General features: G+C 43.9%; 1 protein-coding gene across 4 annotated transcripts in view; it reads right to left on the bottom strand.

Annotated features, from left to right (window-relative positions):
* Positions 1-22156, bottom strand: part of BTC (betacellulin) — a 245214-nt gene that overhangs the window by 164792 nt on the left and 58266 nt on the right. For all 4 annotated transcript variants that reach the window (XR_011203821.1, XR_011203824.1, XM_069235472.1 and 1 more), the window contains exon 3: positions 5719-5833. Coding sequence is in view for 2 of the 4 variants with exons in the window: in XM_069235472.1 (XP_069091573.1) it covers positions 5719-5833 (115 nt within the window). In the remaining 2 variants the exon portion in view is untranslated. The remainder of the gene's footprint in view (positions 1-5718; positions 5834-22156) is intronic.

Below are 22156 nucleotides of genomic sequence, written 5' to 3' on the forward strand. Positions count from 1 at the left end.
ACCCCCTAAGTGGTGGAAGAGAACTCAGAACTGGGACAACCAGTGAGTGAAGAGCTCCCATAATTTATGCAGGTACAGCAGATCAAGGATGTGTATTCTCTAACTGCACTACCTGAGTCAGTTATGGAAGGTGCTTCTTTCACGTGTCCTTCTCAGGTGGTCTCACAGAGACAGTCTTTCTCCATAGAGACGCTCCTCATAGCAAGGTCATATTGTGTTGGAATACCCACGACAGAGGCACAAAGAGGTGGGAGTATTCTGAACCTAGCAATCATGCCAGACAGTTGTCAGGGAGAGAGTTAAAATGCTGAGAAATTTCTGAAGGATCCTTCACACACTAACAACAACTGCAGACCTGCCCTACACTCCAACCATCCAACAAATGGTAGTGATTAGGGAGAATGATCAACAGTCCCTTTAAGCAAAAGAAATTTCCAATGGGAGCTTGTCTCCTTTCTCCCCATTTCAGTGTCTAGGTCCCATGTATCCAACCAGGAATGTGAGGAATACTCTTACATTGTTGGTTCATCTTGGGCACATGAACAGGCCAAGGGCTCCCAAAATTGAACCCTTAGGCTTCCTTCACTCTTGTTCAGTCAGATAAGCACAATGTGTAACCGGTAGACCACACACATGCATAATACTACACACCTGCACTTGGAATATTGATTCAGGGATCTAAGTACATCTCTAGCAATGGAACATTAAGTATGCCACCAATCCTGTGACACACAAAAAAGGTCAGGTGACGCTGGTATCACTAAAAACATGACATGCAGCCAACGTTGCGCTTAATACCATGACAGACAGTAGCCCTCTATGGAGACTGTACTTTGTGCACACCTCCCAGGGTGAAACCACATCAAGGGTCAGGCATAGGGGCTTTCCACGAACGCTAGATCAGCGCACGTCTGTGGGGAAAAATCCAAACAAGAGAATACCAGATCTTACAGTTAGTTATTCGGGGTAGGGGCATGACTGTACAACATGTAGGGAACATTCCCACCCCAACAATTCTGGTGCCCACCGTGGTGCACACTTGGAGGAGAATCAGCTTGTAAATGCACAGCAGTAATACAACCTGACTTTTCTGCAGGTTTTATTACCACCCAATTAGCAACTGGACTATGGCATGGATTTTGCTCTCCCTGTGGCCATGTGATACTGCTTACCTATTTTAAAGTAGTCCCAGTGAATAATTTAAAAATGCTTACTGGAGGCTTGTACAGCTGCTGCCTATACAGATAATGTTAGTGAAAGTATACTGCACCGTTTTTGCCAATGCTGGGCCTCATCTGTATCTATGAGTGAAGCTCTAAGTTAATCATGCTCCACTTGTGATAGTTATTTCAGTGAACCATGGTAGTAATATTTTGTGCATATGTATCACTAGGTTGGAGAATTACACATGTGTGTCAAGTGTGTCAGGTGGGCAAAACAGACCATACTTAAAGATTGGACTGAACTAGCAAACACTGTGCTCCTAGTGAGGCATACAGCAAAAAAAACTTCCTCCTGTACGTTTTACTTGCATACATGAAGCAAAGGGTCTTGAATAAGACTCTTTAGTGTATGTTCTTGATTATGTACAATGAGGATAACTGTGGCAAAGAAGTCAAGCAGATACAGGAGAGTAAGGATATACCACCTGCAGGGTAAGTGAGCTGGCAATCCAGCAGGAGGTACCTGGGTGGTAAAGGCCACATTGGACAGCTGCAACCCAGACAAAACAAAAGGTTGCTAGGAATCGCAGACTTGTCGTCTCTACGAGTGTAGAGAAAAAAAGAAAACAGCAGTGGTAGCTGGGAGGGATTGAAGTGGAGGCTCAGATAATGGACTGAGTAGGAGCTTCAGTTCTTTTGTTGGACACCTGCCCCCGTTTTACAGATAGGGCCACTGCCATGTTTGCAACACGGTGCACCTTAAAGCAGGTGTGCCGGGTTCAAACATGGAAAGTGTGCCCTATTAGGCAGAAGGTGCTGCACTTGGGACAGCCGCTGACTTGTGCTGCCCCAGGGCAGCGCATTCAAGAGAAATACGGAGCAGCTGTTTAAAAGCTGCTGTGTTTCTCTGTACAGGCAGCAAACTTTCTGCATTTTTAAATGGGATTAGAGATCCCCTTGGAGGCAGGTGCAGTGAGTGACTGCACCCGCCTGCAAGGGATGTCTGGGGGAGGGGGGGGTCCATAGGACCACTTTCAACACTTAAGAGGTCTGCATTTAGAAGGCACACTGAAAGTGCACCACCTTTTTGTGGTGCACTTTCTGTGCACCTCTAAAGGCACATTTGCCTCTGCGCCCACATCGGAAATACAGTGTGAGTGCACAGGCAAAATGATTTCCTCATTTGCATGGGACCACACCCCTATGCAAATGAGGGGACACCTTCTATTGACAACGCTGGCGCTAGATGTGAGTCAGCAGTATTTGCATTACAGAAGAGACAGCACAAGCATTGCAGCCGGTCTTGTAATATAAAAGTGGCCCGGGGGGAGGGGCACCAAGCAGGCACAAACACTTGTTGCTCCCCTGGGGCATTTATGTAATACAGCCCCTGTAATATTGGGTTATTCTGCACTCCAATCCCCAAATCCGCCCATTTACATCAGACGCCAACCTCTCATGGCAAGAGTCCGGATGTGCTGTGGAAAGGAGGACAGTTATCATATCTGTTAAGAGACCAAGGGCTATATTATACAAAATGCCCCAGGGGCGCAAAAGGCATGTGCGCCTGCATTGTGCACCCTGGGGCACTTCAGTATTATAGAAAGGGCTGCAGACGCTTGTGTGGTCCTTTCTGTAATACAGATAGCAATAGCGCTATATGTGCCCCAGCGGTTTTCCCTCCTTTGCATGAGGGCATGGACCCATGCAAATGAGGAAATCTCTTTGCGCCATATTACAGACACAGGCGCAGAGGTAAAGAAGCTGTCAGGAGGCCCACTCTTAGTGTGCCCCATGATGGCAGCCCTATGGAGGGCTGAAGGGGGTTCAATGGATCCCCCAGACATCCCCTTGCAGGAGGCTGCATTCACTCACTGCACCAGTCTGCAAGGGGATCGCTAATCCCCTTTAGAAGTGCAGGTGGGTTGTGCCTGCACAGTGAAATATGGTGTGGCTGCTTCAAAGCCGTTCTCTATTTCATTTGAATGTGCCGCCACCAGGGCCCCAAGGGAAGCACATTCAGTGTAAAAGGGCGCACTTTCTCTGTTTGCGCCCGGCACACCTCAAAACACTGTGGAACAAACAGAGAAAGTGCGCACTGTGAGTAATAGGGCCCCAGGTATCCTATTAGCACATAAGTGAGCAGTTTTCTGGGGCAGATTGGGAGCTACTGGCATCAGTCATCTTTTTGACTGCACGTGCTTGCATCCATTTAAAAAAAGGCTGAAATTAATGATAATGTGACACAGAGAGCGGCTAATGTCCCCTTTTTCACATGTCAAATATGTTTGCTTTCCAAAAAAACTTTGCCTTGTAATTTTAATTCTGAAAAAGGGAGCCCATATGTCACGATTCCATGCAGAAAATGAGTCAATTGGGTGCACTACTCGTCAGTGACAAGTCTGTACAGTGACACATAAGTACTTTTACTGAGCTTTTTAAGCTCTTCTACACAAGGAGCCATATTTCAAACAATGCATGTTGTACTTTATGAGTCTTAACTTTCAGTTGGACAGAAACGTGGATCCAGAACGGACAGCATGGAAAGAGAAATCAGCAGATAGAGAGAAAGAAAAGAAAAAGAAACACACGAGTGATATAACAAGAAAAATAAAAAAATAAAAGAAAATAAATGTACTTCCTGGCATGCAAGCAGTGGAAGGACACAAGTCATCATTCAGAACTAGTAAAGAGTAAGTGAGATAAGAGCCACAGCTGCCGACTTAGAGGCTGGGGAACCAGGTTCGAGTCTCTGCATTGGCTCAACATTCTGTGATCCTGGGCAAATCACTTAATCTCCCTGTGCCTACAAAAAATGAATGTGTCCTTGTGTAATGTAACTGGTGCTCCTGTAAAGTGCTTCCATACCTTGGGTCGAGTGTGCGCAATTTAAAAAAAAAAAAATGCACAAAATCAAAAAAAATAAAAATAAAAAATGCTTCAGAAAGAGAACAAACAAGGAACACGGAGGAGAGCCAATGAATAAGAAGTACAGAAATGAGTTAAGTGGAGAACTCCATCCTATAATACAGAGCAAGGATCTGACCAAAAGCCCTTTACGTGTAAACATTTTGATAGAGAAGGGACAACAGGTGTTCAAAAAGACAGCTTAAGTTGTCTATAGGCAGGGCCACTGGAATTATGCAACAGTTCGGCTGCTGAGTTTTTACAATAATTATGGATTTGCCGCATAATCGACCACCTGTTGCATAATATGCAGATTTTACCCACGAAAAAAATAAAAATTGTTTCTACTTCAAACACTTCAAAAGTTGCTAAAAATGCACAGACACGTGTTGCCGCACAGTGGAAGGCCTTCTGTAAAGGTTGACCGGTCAACTTTCTGTTGCTTATTGCTAAATTTGGGTATTAAACTCGTACTTATGAAGTAGGTGCAAACTATACCCAGACAGTGTTTACAAGTGTAAAATGACAAAATATATTAAGTGATGCTATCACAAAACGTGCTTCACGGACCCCTATAATTAGCATTTTCTTGTTGCATAATTTAGTTAAAGCCTGTCGCATGATATGGCCCTCTCTTGACGCATAATTCTGGTGGTCCTGTCTTGAGGCGTCTCCTAAAAAGCGTCAGAACTTGGTATGTGAAGTGTTTCAGTAGTTGCCCGGAAATAAAACGTTTCACACAGTTAAAATATACATTTGAGGGAAAATAGTTTAGATGAGTTTTTGCCATTTCATTCCAAATACGTAATCAAAAATAAAACAATGTAAACGGACTGACTAACTTACATTGAGACCTTTAAAAATAAGTGATAATGCGTTTTCCACACACTGCTTCCTTGGGTCTGTGGTTAGCGTTGTAGATATCAAGTGCAGGTATCCCCCCTTCTCATTGCTAGTGGCGGTTATCTATATTGTAATAAAGTGGAAGTCAGTCTGAATAAGGATGAAACGAGAGAACTTCTCGTTAGACAGACCTCTGCAGCAAGTGCTACAGCCCGCTGGGTTTATTTCACACCAGATGTGCTGAAAATGTCCCCCTTTCTCGAAATAATCATTGCTTTGGGATGCATTCCCTTTCACTTAGAAAGGCTTCAGCACTGTTGGGATATGTTTGTGGTATAACCTATTAAACCTAATTTACAAATCCACTATTTAACTATTCTAAGTGGCTCACTAGACAGCTGCACCAGTTAATTAGCCCACAAGCTGAGTCTAGTGACAAACCAGAGGGCAGAGGGGGGCAACATTTAAAAATGTCACTGCAGCCGACGTCGGGTACCCCAGGGCCAAATAAAATGAAACCAACAACCAACTTGTGCCGTTAAACTGAACTTCCGCATGCGTGCTTTCAAAATACTGCACAGCGTTCTGCATGTTTGCAGCAGGTGAGGCGGAGCACAGAAATAGATTTCTTGGCACTCTCACGTTTCCCGGGACCCTGCCTGACTCATGCTTTTGTGACAGGATAGCGCCTTTTGGTTTGACTCATTGGCTTTACTAAGCATTAGCAGTGGTAACTTCACACAGCCCAAAATAACCGCACTTTGTAACGTGTCCAAGTTTAAGCGTTAGCCCAAAAAGAACTTACACACAGGACGGTTTCTTCATTTCCACCACATAGCGGCACTTCCCTTTGACACAGTAGTGTTCGTACTCTTTGGCACACCGAGAAAAATGGCTTCCCTTCTCCGGCTCCAGACTGTCTGAGAATCAAAAGTAGATCTTTTTTATTGGAGTTTAAGAAAACTGGATTTTTTGTTCATTCTGTGCACTAGAAACCCGTTATTTGAAGCTCCAACGATATATATATATATATATATATATATATATATATATATATATATATATATATATATATATATATATATATATATATATATTTTGCATTACTAACCATTTTACCATTTATTTAATTGTTGTTAGCCTATCCGGCCATAACAATAATCACACAATAAATATCAATCCATCACACTCGGTAAAAATCACATTAATAAAACATCTCAGTAGAAAAGGAAACTGTGCTTAAGTTATTGATTTAACATGTGCCGAAATGTATCCGATTTACCCTACATTATCATAAAACATAATATATAACCATAATTTACATAAAAACTTAACTTATTCTAAAAACGTTATAAATCTAATATTTAAATATCTTGTTCTGGCACAAATCATTTGGGACCTTGCAGTGTCTGCCAAACGTTTAATGGAAGCCCGAGGCCTAACCCAGTTTTACACCACCCTGCACCGATTTCCCAAGCTGGATAGCTATGGGATGACATAAGCGATTATGCCTGTGCCAACTGTGGGTGCATTGATGAACGTAACTTCCATGCTTCCAAGATATAAGTTGAAACCTTTGTCACAATGTGTTTCTCGTCTGATCGCATACATAACACTTCCGCCTCCTTGCACTTCCTAACTCCGTAAGATCTGAAAAGTGGGCGTAAATACAATTTGCGGAGTTTGAGCGTAAAGTGACATAATAAAAGGAAGTGGGAAAGTGTTTCTGGGCCACCATGAAGACATGGACAACATTCTAATCTACCCAGAGGAACGGGTTGCCATCTGTTTACCACCGCCGTCACAGGTAGTGTGCCCATACGGAATTTAAAATAGAGAACCCTTTTTCCTCCGGAAAAATATTGTCTATGAATATTGCTGGTTTAAGTTCTTGGTTAAACAAAATGTAGCGCTTAAATAAAGGGCTAGGTGACTCACACATAATCTCAGTCTTTTGCTCCCAATATGCCTTTTTTATGACAGCTAAACTAGGCCTTCTGATTTTTTCTGGATGGAGCCAGAGGTCTCCCTGGCCGATAGCAGCCAGGGTAGTTGAGATATGTTTGAACCAGGGCAATTTCCGATGGCTTTGTAGCTTCATGATGTCCTTAAGTACGTCTCTGTATGGTTTAAGTTCCTCTTTTGACCAAACACGGATCCAGTATCTTACTGGAGCCAGAGCAATGTAGTCCTCAACCTTTCTCATTTGAAGATCAAGTCTTATTGCATTCATTGGTGTAGCATTGCCTAAGCAAAGTAATCGGCATAAAAATTTATTCTCGGTTACTTGTATTGATGGCGTCTTTCTGAATCCCCAGATCTCTGCGCTGTAAAGTGCTGCAGCTCTTGCTTTTGTTTTATATGCAAGCAGTGCAGAACTCACAGAATGGTTGCCTGTAGCTTTTGCAAATCTGAGTACTGCTCCAGCTTGTTGGGCCAAGGAAATACTACTTTTATAGATTTGTGGTTTCCATGTCTGTTTTTCGTCTAATCTGCAACCCAGGTAATCATAAGTAGCCACTCGGGCCAAAGGCTTGTTGTTTGCCCTAAAAGTCGATTGCATCGTCTGTTTTTGGTTAAGAATCATAAACTTTGTTTTCCCCTCGTTGATTACCATGCTCCTTGAGGTACAAAATGATTCGAAACCCCCGAGTAGTCGATGCATTGCTATCTCCGTTCTTGCTAGTAGTACAGCGTCATCAGCAAAGAGCAGGATAGGTATGCTTTCATTGGCTAGTTTTGGCACATCCAGATTTAATTCCCTCAGGACTTGACTTACTTCATTTATATAACAATTAAATAAGGTTGGGGCCAAAACACAGCCTTGTTTTACACCTCGCTCGATTGGAATTTCTGCCGTATAATCATTTCTCGTGGTGTATCTGACCCTGGCAGTATTTCCTGTATGCAATAGAATTAACAGCCTTAAAATTTTTCCTTGTATGCCCATTTCCGTCAATAATTGCCATAGAGTTTGGCGATTTACGCTGTCAAAGGCTGTTTGAAGATCCACAAAGACCAGATATAATGGACAATCTTTAAGGGTGGCATATTTAGTGCAGATCATGTTTAGCTTAAAAAGTTGATCTGTTGTACTTTGGCCTCTCCTAAAACCAGCTTGGTGTGTTGATATTAGATCTCCATCCTCTAACCATTGGTCTAGGCGCGACTGAATCATTTTGGCAAAAATCTTTCCAACACTATCAAGCAGTGAAATAGGCCTGTAATTGCTCACCATATCCCGACGCCCTTTTTTGTGAATTGGAACAATTATTGATTTCTTCCAAGAGGTAGGGATTACCTCGTGGTGCCAAACACTGTTAAATAGACGGGCTAGAGCAGGTAACCATAACGCTAGCTGGTTACGGTAAGCGTCTAAAGGAATGCCGTCTGGGCCTGCGGCCTTATGCGGCTTTTGGAGGAGGATAACTTGTTTAATCTCTTTCTCACTGAATTCCGGTATTAGCTCCATTACACACGGAATGGCATAGGCTACCTGCATGGAATTTGTGCTGGGGAATTCGTTAGGGACTAATTCATTCTGGGTTTCATTTGCTAATCTAGCAAGCCAATTTGAAGATACTGCATAAGTCTTTTGAGGTGGAAATACCTTAGTTGATCTTTGATTTCTGCCTACCAGCCCTTGAGTGAGAGTGTTTGAGTTATTGGTGCTCCCGGATGCCGTCTTGGCCTCTTCCTGGTACAAGGCGGTAAAATGCTTTACCCAAAGTTGTGGGTTGATATTCAGTTCTAGATTTTTCAAAGGACCTTCGCATCCCCACCTGACTATCTCCCAAAACTTTTTGCAGTTCCCTGCCGATATTGCCTGCAGTAGAATTTTCCAGAGTTTATGTGGGAATATCTTCCTTTTGTATCTCAGTAATTTTTTGTACTGTTGCCTGCAGTCATGAAAATATTGCTCACTGAAGTCGTTCAAATGCCGGTTCTTTAGTGCTTGTGATAAGGTCTTTTTTAGCTTCAAACACTCTTCATCGAACCAGCCCTCCATCATTTTAGGATTAATTTGAAGATGCTTGGTCTTTTCCTTTTTTGTTTGTACTAGCAAATTATTAAAATTATGCAGGAGGGGTGAGGCTTCGTTAACTGGTAGGTTTAAAAACGTGCTAAGTGATTGCAACCAGGTTTGACTAGGTGCACTCATATAAGGTTCGTCCTCATTTGACCTTAATATGTTTTTCCTGTTTGGTCTCATGGTTATTGTTAAGCTATTTCCATTGAATGGAGACTCAGCCTTCCCTGGGCTCGTGTCCGGATGGACTATCTCCATTAGCAGTGGGTCGTGATCACTCTCAATCCTGTCCCTTATTTCCATATCGATGACATAATGCCAGGCTTCGATGTTTATTGCCATGTAGTCGATTATACTTTGCCTTTTTCCAGATCGAAAGGTAGATTTAAAAGTTCTATCTGAATTTGTTCTTCCATTTAATATGCGGATTCCTCCTTCTATTAATGCTTCAAAGATTAGTTCTCCTTTCTTGGAGTCTTTACAACGCTGGGTGAGAGGCGTTGGAATATTCCAAGCATGGTCCTCCTCTACTACTTGTTCATCCCAGAGGATAGAATGAGGTTTAGTGTTGAAATCACCGCATATAGTAGAACTGTTTTACAAGTCTGAGGAGAGCGGTTGTTCGTGTGACCTAGTGCTGGGTTCCTCCAACCCTTAGTTCTTTTATTTAGGATATGTTCCTTAAGGAGCCGCACACCTGGCATGACTTGAACCCGGCTGATAGGAGGGAAATACACGTTTACTATTTTGAGTGACCACTCCTCATATTTTACTGCAAGCGTCTGGATTTCCTTGCTTAATACAGCATGAGTTACTACGGAGTTTCCCAGTAGTGAAGTTCTGATCCAAATGATCAGACCTCCCGATGGTCTTCCTTTTTTTTTGCTTGATAGCGGGTGAGTGGAAAGTGGAGAACCCATCTAGGTCAATAGCATGAATAGACCAAGTTTCTTGGAAACAGCTGATGTCTTGTTTTTTAATGAATTCAACCCAGTCCTTATCTTCCATTTTGTTTTTTAGGCCTGCAATGTTCCAGCTTAGAATTTTTAATCTGGGACTAGTTTTTTCTTTTGTGTTCAAGCCGTCCATTTTTTGCTACAAGCTTCTAGATGGTTGCTCTTCGCGATTCTGTGACTGTGGAGGATTGCCCCTGCTGTTTCTAGGGGAATTAGCCAACAGGCAGAACCTCATATTACTCAGATTTATTCGTTCAGGGAGTTGTTGTTTGGAGCTAATTGCTCCCTGGAGTATCGAACCAGGATTGCCTTTTACCTTTTGCCTACCCAACATGTTTTGGTTTGAAGCTTTTTCGAGAAATATTGTTGGATATGGTTCCTTTTGTGGAATAGCAATGGATATTCCCCAGGTCTTCATCATGTTAGAACATTTTACGATCTGTTCTGCTATCCAAGGTGAGGCCCAAACTGTTTCGGTTGATTCCCCGTTCTCTAATTCTTTTTTTGGTATGAATCTTACTGAGAGGAGGTCTTTAGATGTTACATTCTGTACGGCTGGCAGGGAGTTGACCAAATGTAGGATGTTAGACCTGTTCAGGATGTCGTGACTTCCTCTTGAAGAGTACTCAGGGATAAACGTGATCATGGCTTCAAGCTCTTTAGTTATTTCAGTGCAGATCTCAGTATGCCCACCACCTCCCTGCGACCGTCTTCCTTGGAGTTCATTATCTTCATTTTGTCTGTCATGAGTGGTAACAGCCCGACTAGTCAATGATCGTTCTACCTGGCATTTTTCCCTCCCAAGTTGCAACTCTTTGTACCCATGTTCTTCATTAGGTTGCCTTTTTGGAAGCCAGTTATCCCTTTTTCCTTTGGTTTCCGGGTCCAGTGCTGGGCGCGGTAGAGCAAGCGAATCAGTGATCCACCCAGACTGGTTACTGAGATTGTAATTTCCAGGGCTAACCTGAGGGCAATATTTTACCTTTGTCCGGGGTGCAGGAACCGGGGCTATTGTGTTGTCCACGCACATGGTTGTTCTTATACTTTGTTTGCTTCTTCCTATGTGCTTTGGGGTCTCTGCCCTTCTGCTTTCACCTATGCTGTTATCTTGTTCTACCACCTCAGTAATGGAGTTTGGAGGCTGCTGGCATTTTCCATGGAGATCTCCTACTATGTTTGAGTAATGTACCTGGGCTGAGTGTTCTATTTTTATAGCTGAGAGGTACTTATCGATGCCAGTACTTGATTTTGTTGTTTCTGGGCTCCCCTTGGGTTGTCCATTGGCTAGGGGGTCGTTTGCCTCATAAGCCTCGTTTGTCCCCTGATTTGTTCCAGGATCTTTTTCAGACCACGTTCCTTTATCTAAGTCATGCCCAGATGCTTGGTGTCCCCTGGGGCCAGTGGGTATGCGATTTATATGGGAATGGTGAGTGCAACTTTTGTCGCATAGTAAACCAGGATTTTTATTTATAAAATTAATGACTTTGTCAGTAGGTTTCTCAAGACTCTCAGACTTAATGCTTTCGTCTCTTTGCTGCTGTTGAGCAGTCTCATCACATGTGTTCCTCATTTCTTCTATTGGGCTTATCTGTTGTTGCATGTTTAAAACCTTTTTTGCTGGTGCTTTTTTATTTCCTCTAGCTTTCTTCCCTGTATTTTTCCATCTGCCTATTGGTTGAGGCCTTTTACTCGGGGTCCTTTTTTCTGCTATATTTGGGGCTTTGGTTCCAAGTTCAGGACTTCCGTTGGTTCTCTCCATCTTGTCTGTCTGATTTTTTGCATCTGGGCAATTCTCTCGTCCTGGGCCAGGGTGCCTTTCTCTTTCTTCTCTGTCTGTTGGCCTTTCAGTTAATCTAGATTCTGTTTTTCCTGACTCATAATTGCACACCTGTGTGCTTTTGAGGCTATGTTTGCAATCTTCGATTATGTCTTTGATTACTTTCGGGACTTCCAGTAATTTTTCCAGCAGTGGTCCACAGGCTTGTCTGTCCGTCTTGTCCATCTTGTCAGCCGCTGCCTGGTGCAACAGGTTTTCCCTTATTACGCCCTCTACTAGGGCCATCCTGTAATCTATAGATTGTATCGAGGTTGTAAATTGTTTAATCAGCTCAAGTTGGTCGTCAAATTTTTGAGACTGGGCCATAATCGTTGTTGCAATTGAGCCCAGTGTTGTACATATAACTTTCATGATGCTAAGAATTGGTTGATCTAATGAAGGGTCATCTCTGTTTCCCCAATTTTGCCCACTTTGCTCGTTGGTTATCTGGCCTCCTAGGTTATTATCTTCCTCTCCTCTGTGGCCTTTTATTATGCTACCTTCCAGAAAGTTTAGATCTTCTGATGTTATACTGTTTAGTTGGGGATCTATATTGCCAATAACGGAGTTGTCAGGCAAGGAAACTCCAGACTGAAGGTACTACTATTGAGACTGCCCAGCATTAAATTAGTTAAATTTGTTTTTACAATTTGGCTTTCGCAGTGAGGCTGTGTCGCTGATAGTTTATGGGTCTGTTTGGATGGTAATTGATCTATTTCCGGACCCATTGTATTCTGGAGTGCTATAAACTCTGCTTGGGCACATCGTGGAGGAAATGTTAATGAGAGATTCCCGGAGTTTGATAGTCCCATTTGGGGTTCAGGATAAAGTGATTCGTTGCTTTTCCTTTGCTCTCCTGAAAAATTGCCCCACTTTGGGAAGTTATTTGACTCCACTTCGCCATCCCCAAGGGGGTTATTCATTGGACAGGATAGTCGCGATAAGCCAGCCAGTTGCTGCTGGAATAGGCGAGTGTCCTGGAGCCCGGTCTCTGATAGCTCCAGTTCACCCCCCCCCCCCCACATTGCTGCCACCCTTTTCCCCCGATGGCTGTAATGGGAGATCACTGGCTTTGGAACTTTGCATTTGCAGCTGTTCGGGGTTTAAGTTCACTTGGCTATAGTAGTTGGTAATAGTGTTTATTTTTAATCTAGTTTTCCTTACTCCTGTGTTTCCACCCGGGCCCGGGTACATCGGTGTATACTGTTGTCTCCTACACAGAGGACTTGCAAGGCCCCCCACAGTTTCCCCTGCACACAGTAATGCGCTCCCCACGTCATCGGAGACAATATGGGCTGGCAGCCGAGGCGCTGACACCGCTTCTGGTGTCCCACCCAACACTTCTCCAGGCTCGCGTTCGTCGCCAGGAATCCCGATTTGGACACCCTCTGCTGTGTCCTCTCCTAGATTTATGAACCCCCCCCCTGGTCCTGGTCAAACCCCAGACCTTGTGAACTATTGAGTTTCTGCTCTGATTTTTTGAATTTTTTGAATTTCACTGGGTGAACGAGCACCTCGTTGGCCTCCCTGGCCTTCTTTGTTTTTCCTCTTGTCCCAACCATCTTCGAGGGCTTCTCCGTTCACCGTTCACCGTTCGCTCCCCACCCACTTGGCTCCTTAGTTCCTTACTAGCTTCCTTCCTTACTTAGTCTTTAGGATAGACCACCAGCCGGACCACCAACAACATCCACCAACAACAACGCCAGGTCCAAGGCCAAGGCTAAAGCTGGGGCTAGAACCGAGGCTGGATGGGGCTGGGTGGGGCTAGGTGAGACTAAGCACCAGGGGCCAGAGCCGAGAGTAGAGACGGGGGGAGGATCAAGTGGCCAAGAAGTGTCCCATACGACAGGATCTGAACAGGGATCCCCCCCCCCAAAAAACAGCCAGACCAGCTGCTCTCCTGGTCTGCTCACCTGGTCCGGGCTGTGTCTGCAGGGGGTCCGCAGGGGAGGCAGAAGACTCCCTCAGGCTCCCTGTGGCTCCTTGTGGCTCCTTTCTGGCTCCTCGCACCCCAATCCGCCCCAAGACCACGACGCTGGAAAGGAGCCCTCACCCTCGGCCGAAATACTGCCGAAAACTGCCGAAATACTGCCGGGAGCACACACCGTCCGAGGTCGCCAGCAGCAGCGGCAGCGGTGGTACGCTCACGGCCCACCCTCCGCGGCGAATCCAAGACGCGAGCCACCCGGCACCTGCGTCGTCGTCGTCCTCCGTCGTTCACGAGTCAAGCAGCACCCCTCCCTCCTAGCAGAGATGGCTAATCAGGAAATGCATGTTACACCCCAGCCGCCTTTGTGTCACTGTCTAGTGCGAGGTGAAAAACAACCCAACTGTGCATTACTAACCAATCATCAGTTTTCATACAAGTATACCAGGTAATAGGTTTTTCGACCCAGCACGGGAGTACACTAAATGATGATAGCCAAAAAACGACAGTCTAGAACAGAGGTGTTGGAACAATTTTCTGAGTATGCGTGCTGGCCAAAGTCCTCAGTTCAATACAATTTAAGGATTAAATAAAATAAAAAATAAAAACACTTCTGTTACTTATTGAGTGAGTTCAACAACCAAGTGGAACCCGTTCAGCAAGAGGTATGGGGGGAAAATAAGTTATGCCCTCTCGCAGATCTTGCTGGTAAACAGTCCAAAATGGGAACTGCGCAAGACGGCTTTCCAACTCTAACACACACCAAGAGTCATGGCCTTACAAATAGAAAAATTCCAATAATTAATGGAACATCAACCATGTTTTCGGGCTTCCTGCTGGCAGGGGTATGCACTCCGCCGAAGCAGGAACCACAATCCCCGTCAGGGTAAGTCACAAACACACCCTACATTAGCCTGTGCTCATCCCCTGGTAGCTTAGCACAGGGTATGCAGGCTTAAATTAAGAGGCAATGTGTTAGGTAGTTGTGCAACAGTTCAAACAGTGAAACATTTGAAACATCACACAAAGATACCACAGCTGGTTAGAAAAACAGTACTTAATTTTATGAACAAAACACAACCAAAACAACAATAATCCAATAAGTAGAATGGTAGTTATGAATTTTTATATAATAAACAAACTGAAATGCAGTACTTAAAAGCATAAAGCTCCAACCAGGGCTATCTGGTAGTGTTAAACCAGGTCAAATTTGAAAATCAGGCCAACCGCAATTGAGCGTGGGTCGGATTCAAGGACCAGCCTTGCCCTGCTGGAAAAGTACCTTGTTTGCATAAATTTCGAGGAAGATGCGAGGAGCAGGAGAGCCATGCAATAGCGGTGATCTTTCAGATGGAGACAATGCATTGGCTCTGAGCCGCTCAAAGGCAGAGATGCATCAGAAATGGAGGTGATGTGCCATGCAGTCAGCGATGCGTTGCACTCAATTCTAGCACCAGCAGCGACGAGTTGATGGAGATGGGCCAGTTCAGAGCAGCGCAACAGCATCAATGCGGGGTTTCTGATTGCAGCAACATTTTATATCCCCACTTCCCAGGGCCCAGGACTGGATTGGCACCAAGTGGCAGGACAATACTCAGAAATGAAAGAGTCCAGGTGCTGTAGCAGGAAAGTTGGAAGTCTTTTGTGTCCCGGAGACTTCAGAAAACAGGAGACCAGTCAGCTGGACCTTGGAGTCACTTTGGGTGCTGGGTTCAAGTAATGTGGGCCAGTTCTTCTCACCCAGGCTAGGAGGGCAGTAGGTCAGTACAGCAAAGCAAGAGTCCAGCAGAGTGGCAGTCCTTGTAGCAGCACAGCAGCCCTTCTTCTTGGCAGACTATCCACAGGTCCAGAAGTATGTTGAGTTGGTAGGGTCAGAAGTCTCATTCTTATACCCTATAAGGGGCGGGGGGGGGATGTTTGCATTGTACAGCATTCCGTCCATCATCTGTTCCTTTAACTTTCTAAAAGTGGCATTTTCAAAATTGTAACAATAAATCTTGCTTTACCATTAAAGAGGATTTATTATTACAATTCAATAGGTACTAAACATGATGTGTCTACCTCTTCTTAGTCAGGAATTACAGCTTCTTAAACGTAATAAGGAACCTCCAATTTTATCCTATGAGAGGGGTAGGCCTCACAGTAGTGAAAAACTCCTAACGTGGTTTTTCACTACCACGACATGTGAAACTGAAAGGCACATGTTCTACATTTTAATTACATAGAACTTTGCTCCTCTATGTGCAACCTTGGGCCTACCTTAGTAGTGAACTATATGTATTAAAATGGTGTGTTTAAGGCTTGGCAAGGGGTTCTAAATGCCCAACCAACATGGCAGTTTAAACTCACATACAGGCTCCGCAATGGCAGGCCTGAGTAATGTACTTAAGTTGGTGGCACAATCAGTGCGGCAGGCCCACTAGGAGCATTTACAGGCCCTGGGCACATTAAGTGTGCTTTACTAGGGCATTATAAGTAAATAAATATGCCAACTGGGTATATGGCAAATAAACCATGTTTTAGGGAGAGAGCACAAGCATTTTAGCACTGGGTAGTGCAGAGAGTCCTGTGGCCAACAATGACTAATTCAGCAAAACATGAAGGCAAGAAGTTTGTGGGTGACCCTGCAGGGTTATTTCCAGCAATACACAAGTACAACACACCTCCCCCTCATAATGAAAACTCATAACTTAAATGAAAAACTAATATAAAAAATAATTTCTGCAAATGCTTGAGGTTGTGAGAAGACCCTTTGTATCTGTAATTCAACAAAGACCGTTCTGCAGCACTGTCCTTCTGAAACATGTTACCAGAAAGACCATTGATCGGGTTACCAGCACGGCCATTCATCATAACACAAGTCAAGTCATTCATCATTAACAAACTTGCACTCATTTCCACCTGCACTACTCACAATGTATTTTCCAGCACCTTCCTCTATATTAAGAAACTCACTCATTTTCTTTTCTATCAATATCTGTTTACCAGGAGCCTCATCATTCTTATCATGTGAACATGAGTTTTGTATTACTGCAACTCTGCTCTTGCTCTACCATATCCTAACAAGACTGCATGTTTAAACCACCTGAAAAATTGTAGTGCTTGGATAATATTTGAAGGACCCCTCCTTGGAAATGGCTAATCTCTTCATTTTAATCACATATTCAACTTGAAAACCCAGCCTTTCAGTTCATCATACCTTTTTACTCTTCTCCTGCATAACTTTTACTCTATCACCCACCTCTGACATACATTAGTTGCCATATTTTCTGGAGCACCTAACAAGGCGAGAGACAGTTTAAATAATTCCTTCCACATAACAAGGTCAAAGTCTCATGATGGTGGAATGAGGAGTGTTATTCCAAATTCTGTCAAAGAAAGCTTGCTTAGTGTCCAAGCCAGAATTGCATGCCAGCTGAATAGTCTCCTTCAATATTCTGATCAGCCTCTCCACCACACCATTACCCCAGGGGCTATATAAGGCAGTTGACAAATGCTGGATGTTAAATCACCTAAAAAAAGACTCCATCTGGAAAGATTTAAATTGTACTCCATTGTCAGTAATCATTATTTTTGGCGCTCCCGCAAATCAAAATAACATACACAGAAACTGTCACATTGTCCGTGGTAGGCTCTTTCATGAACTCGCAAGACAACACTTGGAGTAACTGTCCACAACCCCTTAAGCTTACCTCATTATTTTCACCTCAATTGGTATATCGATCCCACAAAATCCCTTCCCAACGTCTCCCAGGGGAACCTGGAAAACTACGAGTTCACTAAAGTGCTTTATAAGATCTCAGCAATTCATCATAATCACTGCAAGTGATACAAGGAGCCACAAACTTGTCCACCTCTGTCTCCATGCTGGGCCACCAGCAGTACAACTTCAGTCCTTTTTTTATTCACAGTACATTCTGTATGGCCTTGTGAAACTAGCCCAGTCACCTGGATTCTTACCTCAGTCTGTGGGACTAACATACTATCTCCGAGAACCAAAGCTCTCTCGATATTTATTGGCCTCTCACTTTGGAAAGTGACAATTATCTTGGAAAACCATTCTCTCTAGGCCAACCACAAACAAAAAACTCTTTAAGATTGGTCAGACATGTCTACCACAGACTTCTTCCATTCCTGTGGAGTGATCAGAGTTTGCCACAATGCTATAGAGAAGACCAGTCATGCTTTCTCTCATCTTCATCACTGCCCGTTTCAGTATTGAAAATCGGAGACACAGACCAAAAATATGCTCTAGCACTTCTCCCGCCAGGAATGTGTTTGATTTTGAAATTTAACTTCTACTTCTTGAAAAAAGGCTGATTAAACTCTGACTTACGTTTCCCATGTTGTTGTCATGTAAACATACCTAAGCCTTGTTATCCATAACCAACATGATCTCTCTCCCTTTTGAACACATTGCAAAAGGTTTGGCAGCCAGACATCATTTCTAAACACTAGGAGAGCTGGACCTCTTATGATCAAGGGTTTACATTTCTCAAATGCCCCACTCTCTTCAGCTCCCCAAATTAATTTTACACAACTGTTAGATCTGACAGCCTTAGGGTTGTCACCCCTAACTTTTTGCCTGCCTCCCTCCACTTGTGAGATACTGTTTGTGCTGGTTTTTAGACTCTGCACACTTTACCACTGCTAACCAGTGCTAAAGTGCATATGCTCTCTCCCTTTAAACATTGTAACATTGGATCATACCCAATTGGGCTATTTAATTTACTTATAATTCCCTAGTAGAGTGCACTCTATGTGCCTAGGGTCTGTACATTAAATGCTACTGGTGGGCCTGCAGCACTGATTGTGCCACCCACTTCAGTAGCCCCCTAACCTTGTCACAGGCCTGCCATTGCAAGGCCTGTGAGTGCAATTTCACTGCCTATTCGACTTGGCATTTAAAAGTACTTGCCAAGCCTAAAACTCCCCTTTTTCTACTATAAGTCACCCCTAAGGTGTGCACTGGGTAACCCCAGGGGCAGGGTGCTCTGTAGGCAAAAGGCAGAACATGTACCTATGTAGTTTACATGTCCTGGTAGTGGAAAATTCCTAAATTTGTTTTTACACTGCTGTGAGGCCTACCCCCTTCTCAGGCTAACATTGGGGCTGCCCTCATGCACTGTGAGTGGTAACTGCTAAAGGGAGTAGTTATGTCATATTTAGTATGGCCAGAATGGTAATACAAAACCCTGCTGACTGGTGAAGTTGGATTTAATATTACTATTTTAGAAATGCCACCAGAAATTGAGCATTTCTCTGCGCCTAAATCTTTCTGTGCCTTACAATCCACGTTTGGCTTGGCTTAGTTGACAGCTCCCTTGTGCATTCACTCACACACCCCAAACACAGGATACTCAGCCTCACTTGCATACATCTGCATTTTGAATGGGTCTTCCTGGGCTGGGAGGGTAGAGGGCCTGACACTTGCATGTCAAAGGAAAGTAGTCTGCCCTCACACAAAGGACTGCCACACCCCCTACTGGGACCCTTGCAGACAGGATTGAACTGAAAGGGGACCTTGTGCACTTCTAAGCCACTCTTTGAAGTCTCCCCCCCCCCCCTTCAAAGGCACATTTGGGTATTTACACAGGGCCTCTGCCCCTACCAACTCAGACACTTCCTGGAGAAGAGAACCTGAACCAGAACCTGCATCCTGCCAAAAAGACCTGCCTCACTGCTCAAAGGACTCACCTGTCTGCATTCTATGAAGGACTGCTGCCTTGCTGCTCTCTGGCTGTGGTGAAGAAGTGCTCTCCAAGGGCTTGGATAGAGCTTGCCTCCTGTTCCCTGAAGTCTCAGGACCAAAAAGACATAATCTACAAGAAGGACTCCTTGTGCGGCGAAATTCGACACACAGTCTCCCAGAAACAACGCACAGCCTGCATCGCAGTGAAAATTTCACTGAAAGCCGAACCGGAACGACGCAGCCCGACTTCGCAACGAGAAGATCGACGCAGCACCAGCGTAGCGACCAGAAATTCAACACACGGCCCTACCAGATCGATGCAGAGCAGAGCCGGAGCGACGCAGCCCAACTTCCAGAGAGTAAGCGAAACACCGCCTGCCACGCAATAGAAAATTCGAAGCAACACCCACCGGATCGACAGAGCTCCTGTGACTTTGTACTGCCAGTGCCAGAAATTCACGGACGGTCCCCAGGGCGTCTGAAAACCCCGCAACCCGAAAAGGATCCACGACCGAGCACCGGAAATCGGCGCACAGCCGCCCCTTCATGAAAACCAAACAACGCATTGCCATGTGCGGCCCGAGAAATCGACGCACACCCCTTTGTTTCCATGCTTCTCCTCTTCTGTGGTTCTATGCGGAGATTTTTCACGTGAACCAGGTACTTTGTGCTTGAAAGAGACTTTGTTTGCTTTAAAAATACTTTTCAGTGATATCTCAACATTTACTTATTGCATTTTAATCATTTTGACCTGCATTTATCCTGATAAGTATTATATATTTTTCTAAACACTGTGTGGTGTATGTGTGTGGTGTTATTGTATGAATATTGCACAACTACTTTACACATTGCCTTCTAAGTTAAGCCTGACTGCTCAGTACCAAGCTACCAGAGGGTGGGCACAGGATAATTTGGATTGTGTGCGACTTACCCTGACTAGGGTGAGGGTCCTTGCTTGGACAGGGGGTAATCTGACTGCCAACCAAAGACCCCATTTCTAACAACCACTCATCAGTAACCTCCTCAACAGTCCTTCCCTTATTAGTTCAATGAGGTCTCTTGATTTGACTTCATAGTTTATAGTTGAAACAGCACAGTCAGTTACTTCCAGGAGTAAGTGTCCAAAGCAAAAACTAACCAAAAGTCGGCAGTGGAAGGCAGATTTGTCATCCATTAAGAGGCACTATCGAGCCTGCAGACAAGCTTGCCCTGTAGTAGACAAAGAAAAAAGATTTTACTTTGTCTCTGAACCTTGACAGAAATAAAGCCTTGATCAGATCTTTCCTTGCCGATTTTGGGATAAAAAGGAATATTTGTTTGATGATTCTTAAGAGGTGGAAACCTGTTAAGCACAGCATATTGATGTGACTAGAGGAGAGTTCAGAGTTGACAATCATTCCAAGGTTCCATGCATCAGGTTGGAGAAGGAGGCAGCTGCCAATGTATTGGGTGTAATGCCCTGGGTCGATAGAGGATATTCCAAATAAATCAATTACATCCAACAAGAAATTACATTTGTTTCTATTAACTGTAACATCATGCAGTTCGAAAACGGTTAAGACCCTGTAAAGCACCTCAGTGTTCTTGAACTGAATATCAGTAAGCCATCCTGATATGCTATAACCCCTTTTTCATTTCCAAAAAGTGGACTCATTACGCCCTAGAAAAGGTGTTAAATGCAGTCAAAGAACCGAAATCCTAAGTCAGTTCGGCCTGGTGATAAGTGGCTCTTAGATCTAGAGCTGAAAAGTATTTTGCTCCACCCAACTGGGCTAAAATCCTGTGATTTGGATAAGAGAAAGCAATCGACTTGTAGGAGGTATAGCTCCTCATCAAAATAGGCTATGCCATCGCTAAGGAATTTTAGGAAACTGGTGATCATGAGCAGAAGGAAGTTTATTTTAAAATCGGAAGGTCACAAGATGTCTCTGGTACAGCTGCCTGCAACTCGAATCAGTAACCGATTGGAGATTAGAGAAGGTACCGAGAACGATAGCATGACAAATACAAACATTCCAATATTTAAAGCAACATCAACAAATTCAGCCCCAAGTTCCACAAGAACACATTATAAAGAAGGGTTTTCCCTTAAGACCTTTTTCTAAGGACCCATGGTTTATTTATATAAGAAAAAAGAAGTGAAAATGTCCTGTCGACGCAGCAGGAATGTGATTAATCAAAATTACATCTTGGCATTTATAAATCACAAGAAGCAACCAGTAGTCGTACTTGGGGAAAGAATGATTTTAATGATGAATCTACCATACCACAGTAAGTGGTAACAACAAATGTGAAAATCTCCTAAATTATTCTCTCCACCTTAATAAAAACTCACAGCCCTTTGCACAAAGGTACATTTTGCTGTAAACTAACATTTACAATCACATTTACCTTTTTTATGCCTCCTAAGAAATCAGAAAGGGGCTGTTCGCAGACCTAAGCTCATTTGCAGGTGAGGGGATCACTGACAAAAGAGCCGGGAGCTCCACAGCGCTAAATCCACAAAATACACAGGCAGATGGACAGGTCAATGCATAGCTTGCCTTTATAGTTCGCAACACCCGCAAACATTGACATTTGCCTCAAATTACAATCTACCCCATTCACACCATGGAAATGGCAGGAGAGGCACTTAATGACAGGGATGGTGTAACTCTCCTTCTGGGGTGGGAAAAAGCATGTATCACTGGCTTTTTGGGCAGGGGGGGAAGGGATTTCTCCCTGGGTAAAAAAAAAAAAAAATCCCCGTGGGGGAAATACAAAATGAGTGTGCATTTGCACAAGGGAATCCACTTGCCCTGTGCTGAGCTCGCCACAAATGA

This window comes from Pleurodeles waltl, chromosome 1_2 (genome assembly GCF_031143425.1).
Source record: "Pleurodeles waltl isolate 20211129_DDA chromosome 1_2, aPleWal1.hap1.20221129, whole genome shotgun sequence".
NCBI classification, from domain to species: domain Eukaryota; kingdom Metazoa; phylum Chordata; class Amphibia; order Caudata; family Salamandridae; genus Pleurodeles; species Pleurodeles waltl.